General features: G+C 37.9%; 2 protein-coding genes across 5 annotated transcripts in view; one reads left to right on the forward strand and one right to left on the reverse strand.

Annotated features, from left to right (window-relative positions):
• ELOVL7 (ELOVL fatty acid elongase 7) overlaps positions 1–16,224 on the forward strand; it is a 33,474-nt gene extending 17,250 nt beyond the window's left edge. For 2 of the 4 annotated variants that reach the window (XM_040090158.2, XM_040090160.2), the window contains exons 2-8: positions 2,404–2,492; positions 4,457–4,647; positions 6,844–6,924; positions 7,456–7,512; positions 10,420–10,525; positions 13,349–13,485; positions 14,852–16,224. In XM_040090158.2, the coding sequence (XP_039946092.1) occupies positions 2,429–2,492; positions 4,457–4,647; positions 6,844–6,924; positions 7,456–7,512; positions 10,420–10,525; positions 13,349–13,485; positions 14,852–15,055 (840 nt within the window). In that variant the 5' untranslated portion in view covers positions 2,404–2,428 and the 3' untranslated portion in view covers positions 15,056–16,224. Of the gene's footprint in view, positions 1–1,344; positions 1,476–2,403; positions 2,493–4,456; positions 4,648–6,843; positions 6,925–7,455; positions 7,513–10,419; positions 10,526–13,348; positions 13,486–14,851 lie in introns of all 4 variants that reach the window. The other 2 variants (XM_040090159.2, XM_040090161.2) reach the window with 2 other exon arrangements.
• A 1,627-nt stretch (positions 16,225–17,851) lies between these two features.
• On the reverse strand, positions 17,852–19,013 carry LOC120765228 (uncharacterized). The gene is made up of 4 exons (XM_040089834.1): positions 18,851–19,013; positions 18,583–18,726; positions 18,146–18,261; positions 17,852–18,043 (listed from the first exon to the last, which is right to left on the reverse strand). The coding sequence occupies exons 1-4, from the start codon at positions 19,011–19,013 to the stop codon at positions 17,852–17,854; spliced, it is 615 nt and encodes a 204-aa protein (XP_039945768.1).
• Position 19,014: the final 1 nt, after the last annotated feature.

The raw sequence follows: 19,014 nt of genomic DNA on the forward strand, positions 1-19,014 counted from the left end.
GTTTCTTCTGCTTCTTACATCTGTTATCACAGAGGCATTACCACCATTTCTAATTGGCCCAGCCTTAGCCAGCAGCACATCCATCCTTGGAGCCACCAGAGACTGGCTCTGCTGGACACTGAGGAAGCTTCTCACAGCCTCTCACAGAGGCCAGCCTGTAGCCCTCCCACTACCAAAGCTTGTCTATGCAAACCAAACACATGGCTATTAAATGGCAATTGTTTCAGTGCCAGAATCTACACTGAATTTTCTGGATTTTTAAGAGCACGCTTTGAAGCAGATTTCTTGTTTAACTAAAGTTTAGTCAACATATTGAGCTAGCCAGTCTGAGTTCCAGTGATGCGAGGGTGGGAATACTGAATGGCAGTGAAATCAGTAAGCTACTTTTCTTACCAAAGAACCAGTTAAATATAATATGATTATTTGTACTGATTGAATATATTTGTTGAAAAATTGAGCAATACTCTGCACAAGGTTTCTGTGGGCTTTGGAAGAATTCTGTTATAATTACTGCATGAAGTATTTTCAGTTTGCCTTGCCTTTTCTCTTAACAACTGCTCTCATGTGCCTGAAAGAATACTGGATTAAAAGAGTAATTTACTGTAATCAGTCTAACAATTTAATACAATAGTTATTTATAAAGTAAACAGTTTTAATGGTTCCTCCCCAGCACCAGTTACGGCTGAATTGCTTGGCTGTCACAGTTGAGCACTCTGAAGTACCTGGTGTTCAGGACAGGGTTGGATTTACGTGTGTTTGATATCATCCATAGTTGGCTTATGGAGCAAGGTGACAATAATATTTATAATTTGCCTCTAACCATAAAATCCTTTCTCTCATGTGATTGCTAGTGTCAAATGCAAGAGTGCTCCTCATGTTTCCATTAGTAAAGAAAGAAGATGCCCCCTACTTCTTGTTTTGTCAGCACATTTATCAGCATAGAACGCTGAAGCAAATGTTGTAATATGAATACAGGATGCATGAAAATGGTCAGCATGAAGGCAGCGACATTGAGTTAAGAAATGCTGATGCTGGAGGAAGATATTTGTAGAAAATGTGAACTTAAAAGAGATTTGCAGAGGGAATATTTTCCAAACGTGAAATCGGTGGTGGATTCAGATATTCAAACACAGGACAGAAGTGCAACCAGGAAAATAAGCGGGCAGCAAAATGAGAATGGAGATGAGGTAGGTCAGATGAACTCTAATGGAGGCAGGCTTCTCTGTGTTGCATCTTGCAATGAAGGGTGAGTGTAGTGGCTAAAAATTCCTGCAAAATGGCAGTGAACAGGATGTACTTGTAGAAGTGGAAATAAGGGTGAAATTGTTTTTCTGGACTGTTAAGGTGAAGATAAATGAGAACATGATAGTGGGGAGATCTGAGGAGAGAGATGTATTACCATCATGAGGGAAGAACTGGCTCTCTCAGCCTGCAGCTGGCTTAGCCTGGAGGAGATGCAGAAGGGCTGCCAGAAGGTAAGGGAGCTTGTTATTAAGGTGTGCTGCAGCCTGAAATCATAAATAAATATTACTAATAAAGGTGAATACAGTGTGAAGATTGCACAGAGGTATTGATAGAATTCATATGGTAAAGTGAGACACTGAGTTGGGGAAAAACACTGTCAAATGTTCTGGGATTTTTAAAAGGTATTTTCTAAGAGGAATGAGGCAAGGGAAGGGTTGATTAGTGCTTGATTGTGGAGAAAAAAAAATCAGTATTCATATAAACATACTTCTCTGAAAAGTTTTACATAAGTAGGAGGTACAGCATGCAAAGTGGATGTGCTGGATAATTTTTGTGGGTTAATGGTATTGCCATTGGTACTGTGACATTCCATGATTCTGGTGTAGAAACAGTTGATTCATCAGAGTGGGATTTGCATACTAATTATAACATGACTAATTACTGTATTTAAAAGGAGTATGCTGACATGTCAGTACCTTTTCTCCTTCCCACATACCTTAGAAATACTTCTTATTTAGAGAAGTTTTTTCAATCATAAGTGTTGTAAAGCTGAACTTCCTCATATATCAGCAGCTTGGACTTGTGGAGTTGGTGATAAAAAATAATTTAAGCATCTGTTGTTTATTCATATTTACCTCTTAACTGTAATGGTTAACCACAGCACAGTTTCTTGAGATAACACTTTATGGCACAGAAGCACCTGGTTTGTACGTAGAGATTGCAAAATCATATTGTTGTGCATAACAGCTCTGCTGTAAATTAGACCCAAGTATAGTGGGATGTGGCTAGATAATGCTTCCTGATCTGTACTTCACATATGGTGCTCTGTTAGCCTTTTCTCTCTTTTTACTACTTTGTTTCCTGAAAATCTTTCCCAAAAAACTTTATTAATCTTTATTGACAGAAATCCATATTTCTGTTTTGGTTTGTTTTCTGCAGGCAGCATCATAAAAATCAAGTGAAAATGGCCTTTAGCAATCTGACATCAAAGGCTATACTACTGTATGATGAATGGATTAAAGATGCAGGTGAGTCATTTAAATCTAAAACTTACTAACTCCCAATAATTTTGAATAGCAATGTGCAGCTATGCTGGGTGTGCTGTTTATCTACTTAGAAGTAGCTGTGTCATCCTGTGAATATTTGTAAGACTTGCCAGGTCACCAATTAACATGGCAGTCTAGCTTCTGCATTTTAAAATAGGAAGTAAACAAAACTCAGGTAGTTTATGGATATAAACTCAGAGTAAATAAAGTGCAGACAGTGATTCTCCTGTCAGTGTCTCTGGTTGCCTGAATATATAGTTTGAGGGTTTTTTATGGTGCTGAATGTACAGTTTTAACTCTCTTTCATTACCAAACAATTGTATTTTATCAGTTAATTAATGCAGCATATGGTGTAACTGCATTTTGCTTTTGCAAAATTAAAAAAAAAAACAACAAAAAAAACCCCAAACCAACCACAACAAACCCAAGCCTGGATAAGTTTCAGTGTTTTGAAATTAATCCTTGGAGTAATTAACTCTGTCACAGTGGTACTTTGAAAAGGGATGTTAATCACGCTTTGCTTTTACGTTGTCACTCTTGTTATTCTGTATGCTTACCAAAAGCTGATAGAGAACACCTCAGTTTTGGGGTTAAGACCCATCAGGCTCAGTGTTCCTCACTGTGGTGGACAGATAGTGACAGGGATTAGCTAGTTCCTGGAAAAAAAAAAATTGAGAAGTGATTAAGGTTTGATAGATAAGATTACTGGTTTATCTTTTTCAGCATAGCTGAGTACCAGTTTTCATGTTCTGTTGAAGCACAGCCTGCAAGTGGGCAGGGAGTTAATTCAATATGACTCCTGAGGTGAAGTGGATTGGGATGGAGTGAGCATTTCTGCTGCAGTATCCATGACTCCAGAACCTGAGCTGTCTCCATGCCCAACAGTGCTTGTATCTGGCATTTTGTATCATAGTGTTAGTGGTGGAACATGGTTTTCTCAGGATCAGGCTGGGAAGAACAGCAGGAGAGGTTTGGTAGGAGCAGGGCAACAGAGGCTACAACAAAAACAGTCAGTTGTGAAGAGATGGTGGTTCTCTTGCAGTGCACACCAGCAGATTCCTCGTGCTGTGGGTCACAGTCCTCCTTGGTCTGTGGGCAGTAGCACTGGCATATTACAAGCTGTGAGCAGCATTGTAATGTACTCTCCTCCTCAATCTGTTTTTACACTTCCAGTGGCTGTTAACCACATGAGAGGGTCTCATGGGTGAAAGGTTGCTTGAATGCTGTGGGTTGAAAATTCGCTGACTTAAAATATTTGGCTATGAATTAAACACTTGACAAATATAACAGTAGTATAATTTTACCCTTAAAATACAGCAGCAAACCATGAAAGCAATTTACTGAGTCAGTAGTTAAGTCTGGGATCATTCTGAGAATCCAAATCTTCCAAAAGTCAGAATAGTAAAGAAAAAAATAAAGAAAATTACATGAGGTTTGTATCAGTTCACCTGCTTATGGAGAAATGTATCCCAGTCTTTGGTGATCTAGGACTCTGTGATTAACCACCGAAGGGTGCAGTGGAATCACGGTGATGCTCAGATGAAATACCTGCCAGCCTCAGCTGCAGGGAGAGGGAGTGGGGTGTGCTTAGGAGGAGGTGCCTCTGCAATACAGCTGTCTGGCATAACTGTGGAGTAACTTGCAACATTTGGTTGTTGTATTATAACTTTCTTGTCGTGTGTGTTTTGTTGTGCTGTAAAGACAGAAAATCGTGTCACTCGTGATTCTGTGTCTCCTTTTCATTATATGTGAAGAAAGAAGTGCTGAATCCCACATGGGTTAAATCTTGTTACCCAGTCAGTATGGATTTGAGGTGAATGGACTCTGAAACGTGATTGGTGGTGGAAAAACCTAGACCATCAAGAATTAAATACTTTTCTGTAGCTGTTTTAGTAAGCACTGTAGACATCTGATTTCTTTTATTTTTCTCCCCATACCCCCTCTAGATCCAAGACTGGAAGGCTGGCCACTCATGTCTTCACCTTTTCCAACAACTTTTATCATTGGAACCTACGTTTATTTTGTCACTTCCTTGGGACCCAAACTCATGGAAAATAAAAAACCTTTTGAACTCAGGCAGATCATGACGTTTTATAATTTTAGTGTGGTAGCCCTCTCTTTATATATGACTTATGAAGTAAGTACTGTGCTTGCAATGTATTTATGTATTTCATGTCTTTAACAACTAACTTTTAATAAATTTATTAATATAATTCCCACATTGCAATTCTCAATAAAATATTATTGTCATGGTAGTAATTATATTTCTCCAAGCTGTATGCTAAACTTGTAATTCTTGGAAAAAGGGAATAAGTCATACCCAGAAAGAGGACATTCTGTGTCATTATACATAATTTAAAAAGTTTAAAGTTTTCATCATTAAATTCATTGTACTGCAACAGGTAAAGCAGACAATGTACTCTTCTTATATTTTGTAATTGTTTCTGTCCTACCAGGTGATAATATGACAACCTGCCCTTAAGGGGAAGGAACAACTGATGTTTCAAACACTGTATAGAATATGTCTCCTGTGAAATAATCTTCAGCTAGATCTGCCCTTTAAATGACAGAAATCTACAGGGGTTAACAAAATCTAATTCAAGGCATTTTTGTCCTTTAAATGAACAAACAAAACCCCTCTAAACAAGAAACCTCCAACCTCTGCCCCCTGCTTTCTCCCAAAGCCCTAATTATGAATATTTTTAACGCTGATTTTCCTCACAACCCAAAATAGCAAATTCTCTTTTTTTTTCAAAAGCAATTTGCTGCTGTTGGGCTTTACTTGTTTATTGGGATTTGGTGGGCTTTGGTGGGGTTTTTTTGAAGTGTAGCTATTTGTTGATGGTATTGTGTGAATGACAGCCTTACACGTTTGCTTGGTGAAGCATCACTGTGCCAGTACTGACCCTGTGTGTGACTCTCAGGCTATGTGGCTATTTCAGGTTTGGCAAACCTAGTAATAAAAAGTTGTCAGATCATTGTGCGAAATTGGCGGGATATGTTCCTGTTACCCTAATTTGCGTGAACGTTATCATGAGTTACAGTGAACCATCTAACATTTCTTCTAACTCTCTAAAGGCACTGCAGCAGCAGCTACTTTGTGCCATGACTGTTGTGTGGAAAGCAGTGGGCAAGATGAATACTTTTGCTATTTAGACATTATTTTGAAAAATTGACAAATTTTATTTTGGAATTTCATTCCAAGTTTGGTTTTGGTTATAAACCTCAGAAACAAACAAACAAAAACCCACAAAGAAACAATAAAAGAAAAAAACTTCTGTTCGTTCTGACACTGACAAGGTATTCAGTAAGTCTGCTGGTCAAGACCTTCACGTTACAGTTTCATGAAAGAGTGCATGGACAGAGTGTAAGCAACTGAATTTCTGGTATTGTCTGGTGATCAGCAAGAAGCTGATTCTTTCCCTTTTTGGAACCAAGTAATTCGATGGGTGTTTTAGTACTGTGCTGTTTTGCTGGTGTTCCAAAAGAAAGTGTTTTTTTAAAGCAATCAGTTCTTTCAGAAAGTTAAAAGCCTGCTTCTGTTAGGAGAGGTGATGCTCTTACAATGCATGAGTGGATAGTGATAATGAGAAGCATCATAAAGATTTAAAATAGAGATTTGTAGTGGCTGGCAGTAGAATAAGCCAAGTATAATACTAATATTGTTCTGTTGTCCAAAATTTAATATATTCCAAGAGAAAAGATTATAATACATTTGGTACATATAGTCCTTTGGTCATGTGTGTGCTCTCAGTTGTAACTTCTTGTCACTCGTATTAGTGGAAAACTAATTGAACTATGAAGTTTAACTAAGGAGAATTTTAGAAACTATGATATTAACTGTATATCATGCATATTGATTTGTTCCTTGTCTTTAATGATGATTAGCGATGGCTCTGTTGTGCTCATTTTGTTCGAGTATTAAGACGCCATGTTGTATTCATTTTTGTATGAAGATAGTTAGCTGTGATAGCAATGTTCAAAAGAATTGTATTTGGTTTTGTGGTCTTACTTACCCAGTAAGTTGTTTTTTAACACTGGTTTTGAGATGCATCTCTTTCTTCTCTTCAGTTACTAATGCTGAAATAATGGGTGTAGGAAGAAAATTCTTGTCTATGGGTGTGGTCCTGGAATTAAAAATTCATTAATCTGCAACAGCAAAGGATTTATGTGGTAGCTATCCCACACACAGGTAGATGATTGACAAAGTTGCTGATTTAAGGTGTTTTTAATATTGCTTTCCCCTTCCTGCTTAGTGATTGCAAAAGTAATCCAAAATTAATGAATTTTTCAAAAGATGTAAAGTTAATCTTCGCCCTTTTCTTTCCTCCAGTTCCTTATGTCAGGCTGGGCCACGGGATACTCATTCCGGTGTGATATCGTTGACTACTCGAGGTCACCGACAGCTCTAAGAGTAAGTTGCCAAAGACAAAGGCGAATTGTTATCACAGAACAATAGAATTATTTGGGTTGGAAGTGACCTTGGAGAGCATCTAGTTCCACCGCCACTGATACGAGCAAGGACACATTCCACTAGACCAGGTTGTTCAAAGTAGTGTGTTATATATTTACTTCATTTTTAGAAATGCTTTTTGAACAGCCTGCTTTTTGAATGCGCTGTTATAGAGTGGAATGTACTAAATGGAAATGCCCTCTTGCACAATGTAGAGCATGTGAGTTAACTGGAGGGACGGGTTGGTTGGTTGAGAGAAGGAAAGAGGCAAGGAATTCATTGGCTTGTTTTTGTTGGTTTTAAAATTCCTTTAAGTTTAAACATTGTTTTGTGTTTTTTAAAAAAAACCCAATCAAACTATACATTTAAATATTTCTGTCAACCTTGGAACATCATTTGACCCAGTACTTTCCTTTATATAGGTACTTATTTGTCCTGCTCAGTTTTGTTTATGACTTTTATGGTTTGACAATTTGATTTTTACTCTTGCAGATGGTGCGAACTTGTTGGCTTTACTTCTTTTCCAAGTTCATTGAATTATTAGACACTGTAAGTATTTGTAGCCTAATAATAGAAGTGGTTCTGTTTTCCTTTTCACAGCAGAAGAAATGATGCTGTTCAGGGCTGAGGATATAAGTTGCTTTTTATTTAGTCCTCCAATCTTCAATTATTAGAATACCATCACAATGTTTATCCCTAATATCTCTTTGTATCTTACTGTCTTTTTACACCATTCTTCCTTCATTATTAGGAAAAATGTTAATGAGGGAACACACCTTTAAATATTTAAGAAGTCTGGACAACTTGTCTGTTTAACAGCTGACTACACTAATCTGTTATGGTACGGCAGTGCTTTTCTCAACACTGCAGATAAAAAACAGTTGATCATGCTGAATATTTTTTTCTCACATCATCTTCAGATTTTATCTTCCCCATTCATATTATCAGCAGCTCTGAATGCAGGATAGAATTGCCATACCTACTTGCTCTCGGTTCCTGAGATTGTCTTGAGTGTTTTGACTATAGAGATGTTTGATGTCAGGCTGGCACTCTAATCTCTTTCAAAGGAAGTCTGAGCAGCAATGCATTGAAGAACAATGCAGACCTTGTTCACCACCAGCAGTGATCTTCCCAAGACTGGCACCAGACAGGACTGACTGAGATATTTTCAAACCAGCTTCTGAGTGTTGGAATTAGCTGCACTTCTATTTGCCCTGTTGTTTGGGGCACAATACTGGTGGTTCAGGAGTTGACTCATGAGCAGTTAGTATGTTCTACATCCTCTGAGCAAAGCTGGCCATCTGACTTTTCATCTGCAAATGTTCATGATTCAACACTGGAAGATCTTACTGACTAAACTAAATGGAATGGTAATGGAAGTGTCAGGAATGCTCAAACTGGAAAATCCTGACAAGCATATTGCTCTATTTGCCTTTATTCTCCACCGGATATAGCTCTTTTTACTTAGTCCCAAGCCTGATTTTTTTAAAATTTGTTTTGTTTTAATACAGACAATTAGGTACCTGTTTCTCATCAGCTTTTTTGTTTTACTGCAATTTCTTAGCTGTATTTACATCCGCTGATTCCAAATGTTTTCTCTGGCACACCAGACTTCCTTTCTTCTGTGTTTATTTGCTTGCCATCTGATACTACCCTTTCCATGACCTGACTTCTCCTCTCCTTATGTTTTTTATTTGCTGTCTTCCCTTAACATTTCCTTTGATGGCTGCCCTTTAAAAGGGGGCCTGTCAATATAAATTGAGAATATCTACACATATTCTTGTAATGGTTTTAATTTAATAAAACCGGGCAGAAACACCAATTAATGTAGGGGTTTTAGTATTAATTTTTTGTGGGAGGGAGAGATTAGGAGAAAAACAAACAAAGCAGGCTTAAGCTTAAAAATGAACAAAAATAGTTTTATTAACATATATTAAAAGAATGAGGAGGAAAAAAAATGAGAAAAAGAAAACTTAAACTAAAACAGAATGATACTTTAAAACACGCTCCTTTCCTTTTACAAACTATTAACTTTCTTATTGAACAACACAGAAAGACACAATTTAGGATTTTCAGTCAGTTTCACTATTTAGACATAATCACTCATTACTTTAGGAGAAGAGTCTTTCTAAGATCTTTTTATGAAGACATTTGCCACAAGACAAAATAGTCCAGTGATCCTAATGTCATACATCTGCTGCCACCCGGAGTTTGCGCAGACTGTGATGTTTTATCAGCAAAGCTTCTCAGTTGTATCTGGGGTACTAGTTATGAATACTTCTTCTAGTCTAAAATCATCTTTGTCTCAAAGGCTGAGACCTCTTTTTTAACCCAGGAGCGGGGGGATTTAAAGTTCCCAAATAAATCTCAATTACATCAGTCCTTAATTTTGATTAGAATAGCATTCTACCCAAATAATACTAAGATGCTGCAAAGAACAGTTGATTTCTTCATAATTTACCATAGAAAAGTCCAGTTAAAAATGTCCACTTCTTCAATCCTATTCCAATATTAGTTCTTTCACTTCTAATCAAACTGACTTCATGTAGTGTCTATTTCTGTGTACCTTCTGGTTTTCTTTCTTCTTTCTCTCAAGGAAGAATTGTGCTTTAAAAGTTCCATGTTGCTAGGAAAGGGTTAAATCTGCCCAGGCTTGCAAAGGCCACGTGCCCTAGCCGGGCTGCCTGAGGCTGAAGACAATGCAAAGCCGTGCTGATAAAGGAACTGGTAGACGTCCTTTTTCCCACCCCTCGGTCTCATCCAGGGCGGCTCAGCTCAGAGTTGTTACGGAGCTGCAGGTTTGCTTTCTCCGCTGCCAGCGGTGATTACGCTGGGCCGTGTTCTGGCCCCTTGTGCCGCGGTCTGAGCTCACGGCCCCGCACTGCCCAGCTGCAGCCGCCTCTCTCCTCTGCCGCAGCAGGGAAAGGGGCTCAGCCGGCCCCGGCTCTCTCCGTGCGGGCAGCGGCCCCCAGAGCCCCGGCCAGGCCCGGCCCGGCCGCACAGAGGGGCAGCAGGGCCCGACCCGGTACTTCTCTAACATAGTATTTTCTACTGATTAGTGATTAGTCCTTCAGCTAATTTTGCCAAATGGCCTTTCATTAATAGTTCAGGGGACTTAAATCTGATGCTTGTAGAGACTTCTCAATCCAAGCAGGTCCATCTTACACTGTTTGTTGCACATACAGGTGATGGCTTAACCTTTGACATTTGGTTTCAAAGCCTGCCTTGGCTTTTGAGATTTCACAGGTGGATTTTACTTAGTGGCTTTAAGTTTTTTTTGAAAACTAGTTTGCACAGCCAGACAGTCACTCAGTTTTCCTTCTCCCAACACTGTAACTGTGAAGAACTCTTAAATGTATAGTAGTGAGCAACTAGCACTGATGTATACATTTTTCTTTAAATATGTTTGGCTTGATTATCTTCTGTAACATTCTGTTGATTAAAAATCTGTTTCAGATATTTTTTGTGCTGCGTAAGAAAAACAACCAAGTTACATTCCTGCATGTCTTTCATCATTCCATCATGCCGTGGACCTGGTGGTTTGGAGTCAAATTTGCTGCAGGTATGGAGAGAGAGGAGTTTAAGTTGAACATATCTCCTGGTAGTGAAAGTTACCTATGGTAGACAAAAAAAAATAAACAGAAACAGAATTAAACACCTTGGAAACATCAGTGTTTTTAAATTTAGACTTCTGCAGTATTTTATGAAACAACTGATCACCATAATTATTTAAATGGGTGGGGATTACTCATTTTTCCTATTTAACAGCATTTTATTCAGTGTTGATTTCTTACGTGGGGAAGAGGTGCAGTGAAGAGAGCTGGGTACAAGCAAAAAACATTAGAGGAAAAAGAGAAGTCATTGAAAAATTGTAAGTGCTAAAGGAGATACATGAGGCAAATAACACTGTTGAAACCATTTTGCTCCTTGCAATGTTAGAACTGAGGTGGAGGAGAGGCTCCACTGTGTTCATTTTTTGTTTCTCTTTGAGAAATTATTCAGTCTTTCTTGCAGTTACTTTTAGTGGCTTTAGGTAACATGTGTGGGATTTATTTACACCTGACACTTCAGCTTTCATAAAACTAAAGAAATATTTTTCTGGACCTTCTTTATAAAGAAACATATTTGAATTGTTTTGAATTTAAATTCTTTGACTACTATCAGCTTACCTTCACGTTCTCCTTTCCTCCTTGGTGTGTGTCTTCGCATGTATTTTCCTGTGGCACATTATCAGTGTGCACCACTAAAAAATACAGCTTGCCAAGATAATAGTCTTGAAAAGCACAGAGTGGAGAAATGCACAGTCATTTATTAATCCATTTCTGGGACAGCCTAGGCTTTTTTAGGACTTTCTACTGAGAAATAGTGGGGTTTTATACATGTTTACCTTGAAACACGTTGTGTATTTTTTCTTTTTTGTCCCAGAAAATTGGTGATGAATTGATGAAGCGGTTGTTCCATTGCTTTTCAATCTGATCTGTTAGTGTCTAATTTGTCTGCTTTTTTCTCTGGAGTGGTCCAGAAAGCACTCCAGAAAACTTGTAGATATTTTGGACCTTTCCAGTGTGCAGCTTTTCACTGTGTATAAATGGATATACTTCTGTTGTATTTGTTGAGTTTCTGTTATTAGGAAAGTGGTGGATTGACTGTGTATTTCCCAGCTCTTGCCGAATGACTGGTATTAAGTTAATAATAAAACTGAATGGTTTTATTTTATACACTCCAGTGTGTTTATAGGTCTGCAAAGGGAAACCTGCAGCAAATACCAGTCCCTCCTCTTCAACCTTGAAAATTTTCCACTTATAGGTGATTAACTTTCTTCTCTTTATCTGGACGTTGGATCAGTATACCAGCTACAGGCTTTTGATTTTGCATCAGATTCAAATTTCCCATGTGACAATTTGACAAACACTTTCAGCAAAGTGTGCAAGAATTGTTTTGTCCTCTGCTAGAATAGTCCCTCATATTTATGCAGAGCTGTGTTTATTCCAAAAACTCTATTGTTTATCTTTATACTTACCTTTCCAAATATTGTTGTTTGATAAGTTTAATTTTTTTTCCAAGAATTTCAGTCCTGCTGATCTTTACTTTGTATTCAGTTTCATCAGTGCTTATCCTTCTAAACAGCAGCATGTCAAGTTTTCAACTTATTTATAAAAAATCCAACAGTTTTAGATGGAGATGCCTTTTTTTCCTATAATTTGATAAAAATAGAGAATTATAAAATGATGCTTAGTATCATATTGCTTTTTGGAGTGTATTTTTGTATTGTTGTGTAGGTTCCTTTTTTCTCTGCTTTAGCTATTTATTTTTTCTTTTGAATGTTCACTGCACAAGCCAAAAAAAAGTATGTATATTTGAACTGTAAAAACATTCAAATTATTTTTAAAAATACAAATAGCTAAGTTTCAAAGAAAGTTTGCAATCACAGCTGGAGGAGATATGCGTTCTCAAACTGGAAGATCAGTTTGAGCTAATAAAACCACAAAATATGTTTTGTTTTTAATTGGAATGATTCTAAATGGGAAAAAATGGCACTCTTTTTCTCAATAAATGTCTCATTTTACGTAGTCTCATTTTCTTTTTGATGATCATTGTTTTCATGTCTGTGTTTCTTTCACAATTACTTTGCTGTCTGCTGCTTCTTGGGTCACTTTTACCTCTAATTTCTTGTGTTCATTAAAATAAAGCTACTTTGAGCAGGATCATCTAGCTCTATAATTAATCCAATGGAAAAGGAAGTGTTTCCTTACTTGTTCTTTGAAATGCTCATGTGTTACCTGTTCCAGTCATAAATTTATCCCAAAATCGGCCCTACTTAAGTTTCCCTTTCACTCTAAGTATGTTTTGAGTTTTACAATGAATTTGTGAGACCCTTGTTCATGTTTACAAAAACTTCCTGTCTGAAACTGTATTTCATTCCCTGTGAATCTGGAAATCTGTATTGAGAAGACCTGTTACTTCTCCTCTACAACTTTTTGAAGTTCATCATGATGTGTAGAAAGGAGGCAAAAAACAGGAGGAATGCTTTTTACTAAGTTTTGTGTGTCTCTATCAAATATGTGTTTTAATAAAAAATAGTAAAAAAAATGAACCCAAAAAACAACAACCAAAAAAAATCCACTAAAATGTTTTTACAGGTAATTAGATCAGCTGGGTTTTACTGCTTTTTTGGGAATGCTTAGATAAACCTTTTCTGAGACAAGAAATTGATATGATCCATCAGAACTGGTATCAACCCAATTCAGGTAAAATACCTTGAGGGTTAGTCAAATCTAGGTTTTGTGATACATGTTTTTTCATACCCTGGCTCAAAATAATCTGCCAGGACCTCAGTGGCTTTTTAAACACCTGCTGTAATCTACTGTCTTTTGGTTTTCTACAGGTGGTTTAGGAACATTTCATGCTTTGCTGAACTGCATTGTGCATGTTGTCATGTACACTTACTATGGAATCTGTTCTTTGGGACCAGCCTATCATAAATATTTGTGGTGGAAAAAGTACATGACAACTATACAACTTGTGAGTAACTGTCCTTGACATATGTACCTCCCCAAAACCTGGTTGTAGCTAACACAGATTTAATGCAATTAATTTGTCCTTTTAGTTATGCTATGTGTGGATCTTACAGTTAGTATAAGATTTGCTAATGTTTTAATTGAGGATAACAAAAGGTGTGAGCTCTCCAGAGTAATACATTTAAATCTGATGACTTCAGCATTCACTGTAATCACAGATTTAGTCAAATAAGCTTTTCATTTGTGCAGTACTTGGGAAATATATTTACAAGACTCATTGCTTGTATAAAAATCATTAAAATACAATTTGACACCAAGAAAATACAATTAATATACAGAATATACACGTAATTAGTAACTACATGTAACATGTAGTGCGGAAAGGGAAAAAGTATTTCTTTAAAACTTGATGTTCTTTCATAGAAAATGTTTGTGTTTAGAAAATTTACTCCTCTCCAACCCAGAGCATTAAAACCCATTCTTGCAGTAATTATATTAAATGTTTTATCAGCTTTAGGTCACTTTCAAAAGGTTGCTCTTCTGAGTGCTTTTTCATGCCCACATCATTTAATAGATGGATTTTCAAAATTCAGTTTCTGGCTAAACAATTGGCTTATAATGAGCAAGGATGCTGATGGAGGAAGTAAAGGAACTCTCTGTCAACCCCTTACATCAGGGCTGGTTTTAGTAGAATAGTTCATGTAGCCATGTGCAACTCCAAACAATGTAGCCTGAATATTTATAACTTGGTCTTTTTGACCTGGAGGCACTACCAATGGACTATTAACTTGGAGATCATGTGGAGTGTCTTTTTGTCACATGCTAATGTGCAGGGAAGGTGGGAATGCTTGTTCCCTAACCCTCTAATGGTTGCTTGCTTTTGTTTTTGTTTTTTTTTTGTGGTGGTGGTTTTTGTGTAGTTTGTTTTGTTTTGTTTGGGGGGGGGGGGTGTTGTGGGGGGAGTTGTTTGGGGCTGGTTGGTTGGTTAGTTTGTTTCCTGGCTAAGTTTTCCAAAGGAGCCTCCCACTTATCACTGGACAAACACTGTATGCCTCCTTCCTTTTTATCTGAACTGGCCAGGGTAGAACCCTATCCTCCTACGATGAGTTTCTTAGTTTGTCCCAGAATTTCTCTTCCTTTATTATGTAAAACTGTTTTTCAGTGGAGTAATATTTTGGGGAGATGGGGTATAAAGATGCATCTGTGTCATACTAGGAAGTTGTATCATCCCTGTTGCTCCTTGCCTTCCCCCCACTCCACCCCTACTACCTGTTTTTCAGCAAACAAGCTATGCTGAATTTTTTTAAACGTCTGTAGTAAGGTTGTAATTCATTCTAAAAGTACTTATTTTCTTCACCTTTTTCCTCCAGGTCCAGTTTATTATGATTACAGTCCATATAGGACAAATCTACGTTATGGATGATTGTCCGTACCAGTATCCAATTTTCATGTTTATTATTTGGCTTTATGGCTCTATGTTTTTAGTCTTGTTTCTCCACTTCTGGTACCATGCTTACACAAAGGGACAAAGACTGCCAAAAATGGCAAGAAATGGCATCAGCAAAGATCAGTGAAACAAATTAATTGTCTCTGAAACCAAAGAAGTATATATGTCAAAGGGGAAACTTGCACTACTTGACAATCAAGATGTTTAGGTGCACACACTACATGGTGTATATTTTGTATGTTTTCTTCCAAAACAGAATTTGTATTTTTACCGTAAGTTATTTGGGATTCAGAACATGGGAGTGGGGAAGAACTGTGGATCTCTGATTAAAAAAAAAAAAAAAAAAAGGTAGATGATCTCTATCTAGAAAATGCACAAAAATAAAGATAATTGGAAAAACTAAAATGTGTATGACAAGTACTGAGTACTTTGAACACACTTTGAGGGGGATAAAAATTACTTCACTTTTATTTGTTGTAAGTTGCTAAGACTGTCAGCTTCATTTTATTATGATTCTTCAGTAAGTACTGTTTATAGAATCTAAGGCATATTAATATAGTTAATACGTAAACTTTGTTACATCTGTTTATAAACTATATTACTTTAAAGGAAAGACTGTATGCTAATCTATGGAGACAGTGTTTCATTTGAAGATCACAGATTTTTGAATAGATTGTCTTTTACTAAGAGAACTGAATTCATTTCATGTTGTACTCAGTTGAACATTATCATAAATGTTGGAAAGCTACTAATATGGGGATTATCTGAATTGTCTTGTAGCATAGTGATCAAAACATCTTACTGATTTGTTCACTGTAGTAGCCAAGTATACTTATTATTCAATGTGTCTATGGATATACTTTATATTGGTAGACTGTGCTGTTTGTGAAGTGGGGCTAGAAGGATTATGGAATCTTTTAATTCAATAGCCAAAATCTTAATACTCAATAAAATGTAAAAAAAAAAAATTGATTTAATGATTCAAGCTTAAATGTTGCCTATCGTGATTGTACTGTGCTCTCCTTTCTTCCATTTCCATTGTCTATTGAAATACATGTCTAGAAAGAGTTTGTGTCATCTTGTTGGTTTGTTGTTTTTTTTTTTTTTTTTTAATTTATTACTATGGCTTGTTTTTATCAGCTCAAGGTTAAAGTTTAATCCAGTTATCTTGTGTGGAATCAGACAAAAAAAAAGTGACATTCTTTGAGCTTCTGAAAGTGGGGCAGGCAGTTGTGACCGGGCTCCACTCTGTGTGTAGAATTACCCACTATGTTGTTTTCCAAGTTAGGCAGATTATTAGAGTCACATTTGTGTAGAAATCAAAGGAACTTGCTGTTTGTAAGTTTCATTTGTACTGCATGAGTTTATTAAGGAATTGGTGCACTCAACAGACCTAGAAATGAGGAATTAAATGTGTTTAGAGTAATGTTACCATTAAAGGTACTGTTTTCTACAACACCAAAAAAAAAGAGACACTTGTAATATTTGCTTTTTACTTGATCTGTGGGATTTTCAGATACTCAAAACTATGAGGCAGATTTTAATAGTCTCCCTGTTGCTCATTTCCAAGAGAGTAAGCTTTGTTACCTGAACACTTTTATTTTACTACATTTTATGGTAAATTGTAAATGCTAAAGGAATGTAAACTTTAGGTTGGACATGAGTTGGAAATGTTTTCTTTTGGGATTACATCAAGTTTTTTAAAGCAAATAAAAAATATTTATATTTTATCTATTCACTATTTAATCCCTGTAGCTGTCAGCTCTCAGGACAGCTTGCCAGTATATCTCAGAAAGTATTGGCATGACTTGAGATTTAAATTGCAACCCCTGAATTTCAGATGCTTGATCCTAGAATCATCAGTGTTCAGTTCCCAGCTCCCTGGCAGTACATGGGGAGAGGTGCTTTAATCACAAGATACATCACAGCTGCGATGCTGATCAGGGACCACACCCCTTTTTGGTGGGAAATGCAGTCCATCACTGACTCCAAGTCCCAAGTCCATCCAGCTTTGGCCTGTACGTATTCCCCTGGCTTCCAGTGTTAGGGGGGGCTTTCCTTATGGACAGAGACCTATTGCTGTTTTTCAAAATAGTATTAAAGGATTTGCCAGCTTCTTTTTTAATGTATATGTTTATATATGTATATAGATATATTTATTACATAAGTACTGGTGAAGGAAGTGGGACAGTTTGGTTCTTTTAGGCCTTCTTTAGCCTGTGCATTCAAATGTGTTTGGGAAATGCAGGCCTCATGAGGAAAAGGCTGCAATAGCTAGTCTGTAGTGAAAACTGGATAATAGTACCCTCTGCTTCTTGTGCAAGGAAGCAGGCATTACTCTTGCAGATGATTTCTGTGCTGGTAGGGGAAGTCCTAGTACTGGTCTCTGATTTTACAATTATACCTACTTCCTTGCCCCATAAATATGGATGGAGGAATGCATCCTGCAGCTGGGTGTGCTGCAGGGACAGGTACTTGTTTGTTGGTTTGGGAGCTAGATCTGCAGCTGATTTTTCAAACTCACTTGGGCTTAAACAGGAGCTGAGATTATGCAGTCAAAACTAAGGCGTGCTGCATGTGGATAGGTGCTGAACAGAAAGGAGCCAGAAAAACCTCTAACTCCACTTGCACACTAGCCAAAGGCTTCCAGAGTCATTTGTTTGAGATTAAGAACTAATAAGCAGGAGCAGAAACTGGAGATGCTAATCATTCTGTGGGTTGTCAGCAAGTGCCAAGTGTCAGATTCCTGCTGCATAATATTTTGCACAGTGGTTTAGTCTTCTGTGAGTTATAAAGAATTTGGAGAAAGAGAATGCAGTGTTTCACAGTGAGTTGTATTGATGCATATATTGCAACTATGCCAATGACATCGGCTCAAAACAAATCCTGTCTTCCTACACACAGCATGAGAATCACACATTCTTTATCTGAATCTAAAAACTCTGCATCTCACATACTTAAGTGTATGCTTTTGAGTTAGGCTAGAAAGAGGAGTCCAAGAGTCAGCTAAGTCATCCATGTTATGGTGGATGTTGACAATGAGGGGAATGGGGCTAAAATTTAGTTTTCCTTGGTGGAGAAGAAACACTGAAGCCATTCCTCTCCTGTTAGAGTCCTAAAAATTGACAGAGATAGCTCATCTGTAATAGATATCACAGGAGTTTCAGACACATCCCTGCCCATGCAGGGTATGTGACCTGGTATCAAAATCTCTTACCTTAAAATGGAGGTTCCTATTTACATTCCAAATCACTCTTTCTATAAAATGCTCATAAGAAGTTAATATACAAAAACCGCAATGAGTTCTGTGCCACCAGCGTTGTCCCCTGTCTTCTGTAGAAACAATATCAAATTATTTTTAGTTATTTTAAGTAATCATCATCCCACACATTGTATGAATTCAAAACAAAATTCTTTAGTTAAAAAAAAAAAAAAATTGGAAACAATTTAAAAACAGGAAGTTGTGGGCTTGGATTTTCTCTTTTTAGTTTGATTTTTTGTTTGTTTAATTAATGCCAAGGTTGTGATTGCTTTATCATGGTAGCAGTTCACCACCCAACATTTTTCTGACATGGTTTAACTTGTTGTCACACACCGAACTGCCAAAGGGGCCAGGTTGGAGGGGACTACAGCGTGTCACCTGGTCCAACGTACCTGCTCCAGCAGGGCCATCGCAGAGCACATGGCACAGGACTGAGTCCAGATGGTTCTGGAACACATCCACGAGGGAGGCTCCAGGACGTCTCTGAGAAATCTGTTCTAGCACAGAGTACCCACACAGCAAATAAGTTCCTCCTCCTGTTCAGGGGGAACTTCCACTGCGTCACTTTTGTTCCCGTTGTCTCTAGTCCTACTGCTCGGCACCGCCGCTAAAGGCCAGGCTGCGCGGGCCGGGCACGGTCCCGCGGACGCTCGCGCGCACCGACGCTCAGCCCCGCTCCCTCCGGCGCCGCCCGCGACGGCGCCACCCGCAGCGCCCCCTCGCGCTCGGCCCCGCCCCCCGCCCAGCCAATCAAGGACGGCGCGGTCCCGTCACGTGCCGCGCCCGCCACCCAATGGGCGGCGAAGGCGGCGCCGGGCCGCATT

This window comes from Hirundo rustica, chromosome Z, assembly GCF_015227805.2.
Source record: "Hirundo rustica isolate bHirRus1 chromosome Z, bHirRus1.pri.v3, whole genome shotgun sequence".
NCBI lineage: Eukaryota > Metazoa > Chordata > Aves > Passeriformes > Hirundinidae > Hirundo > Hirundo rustica.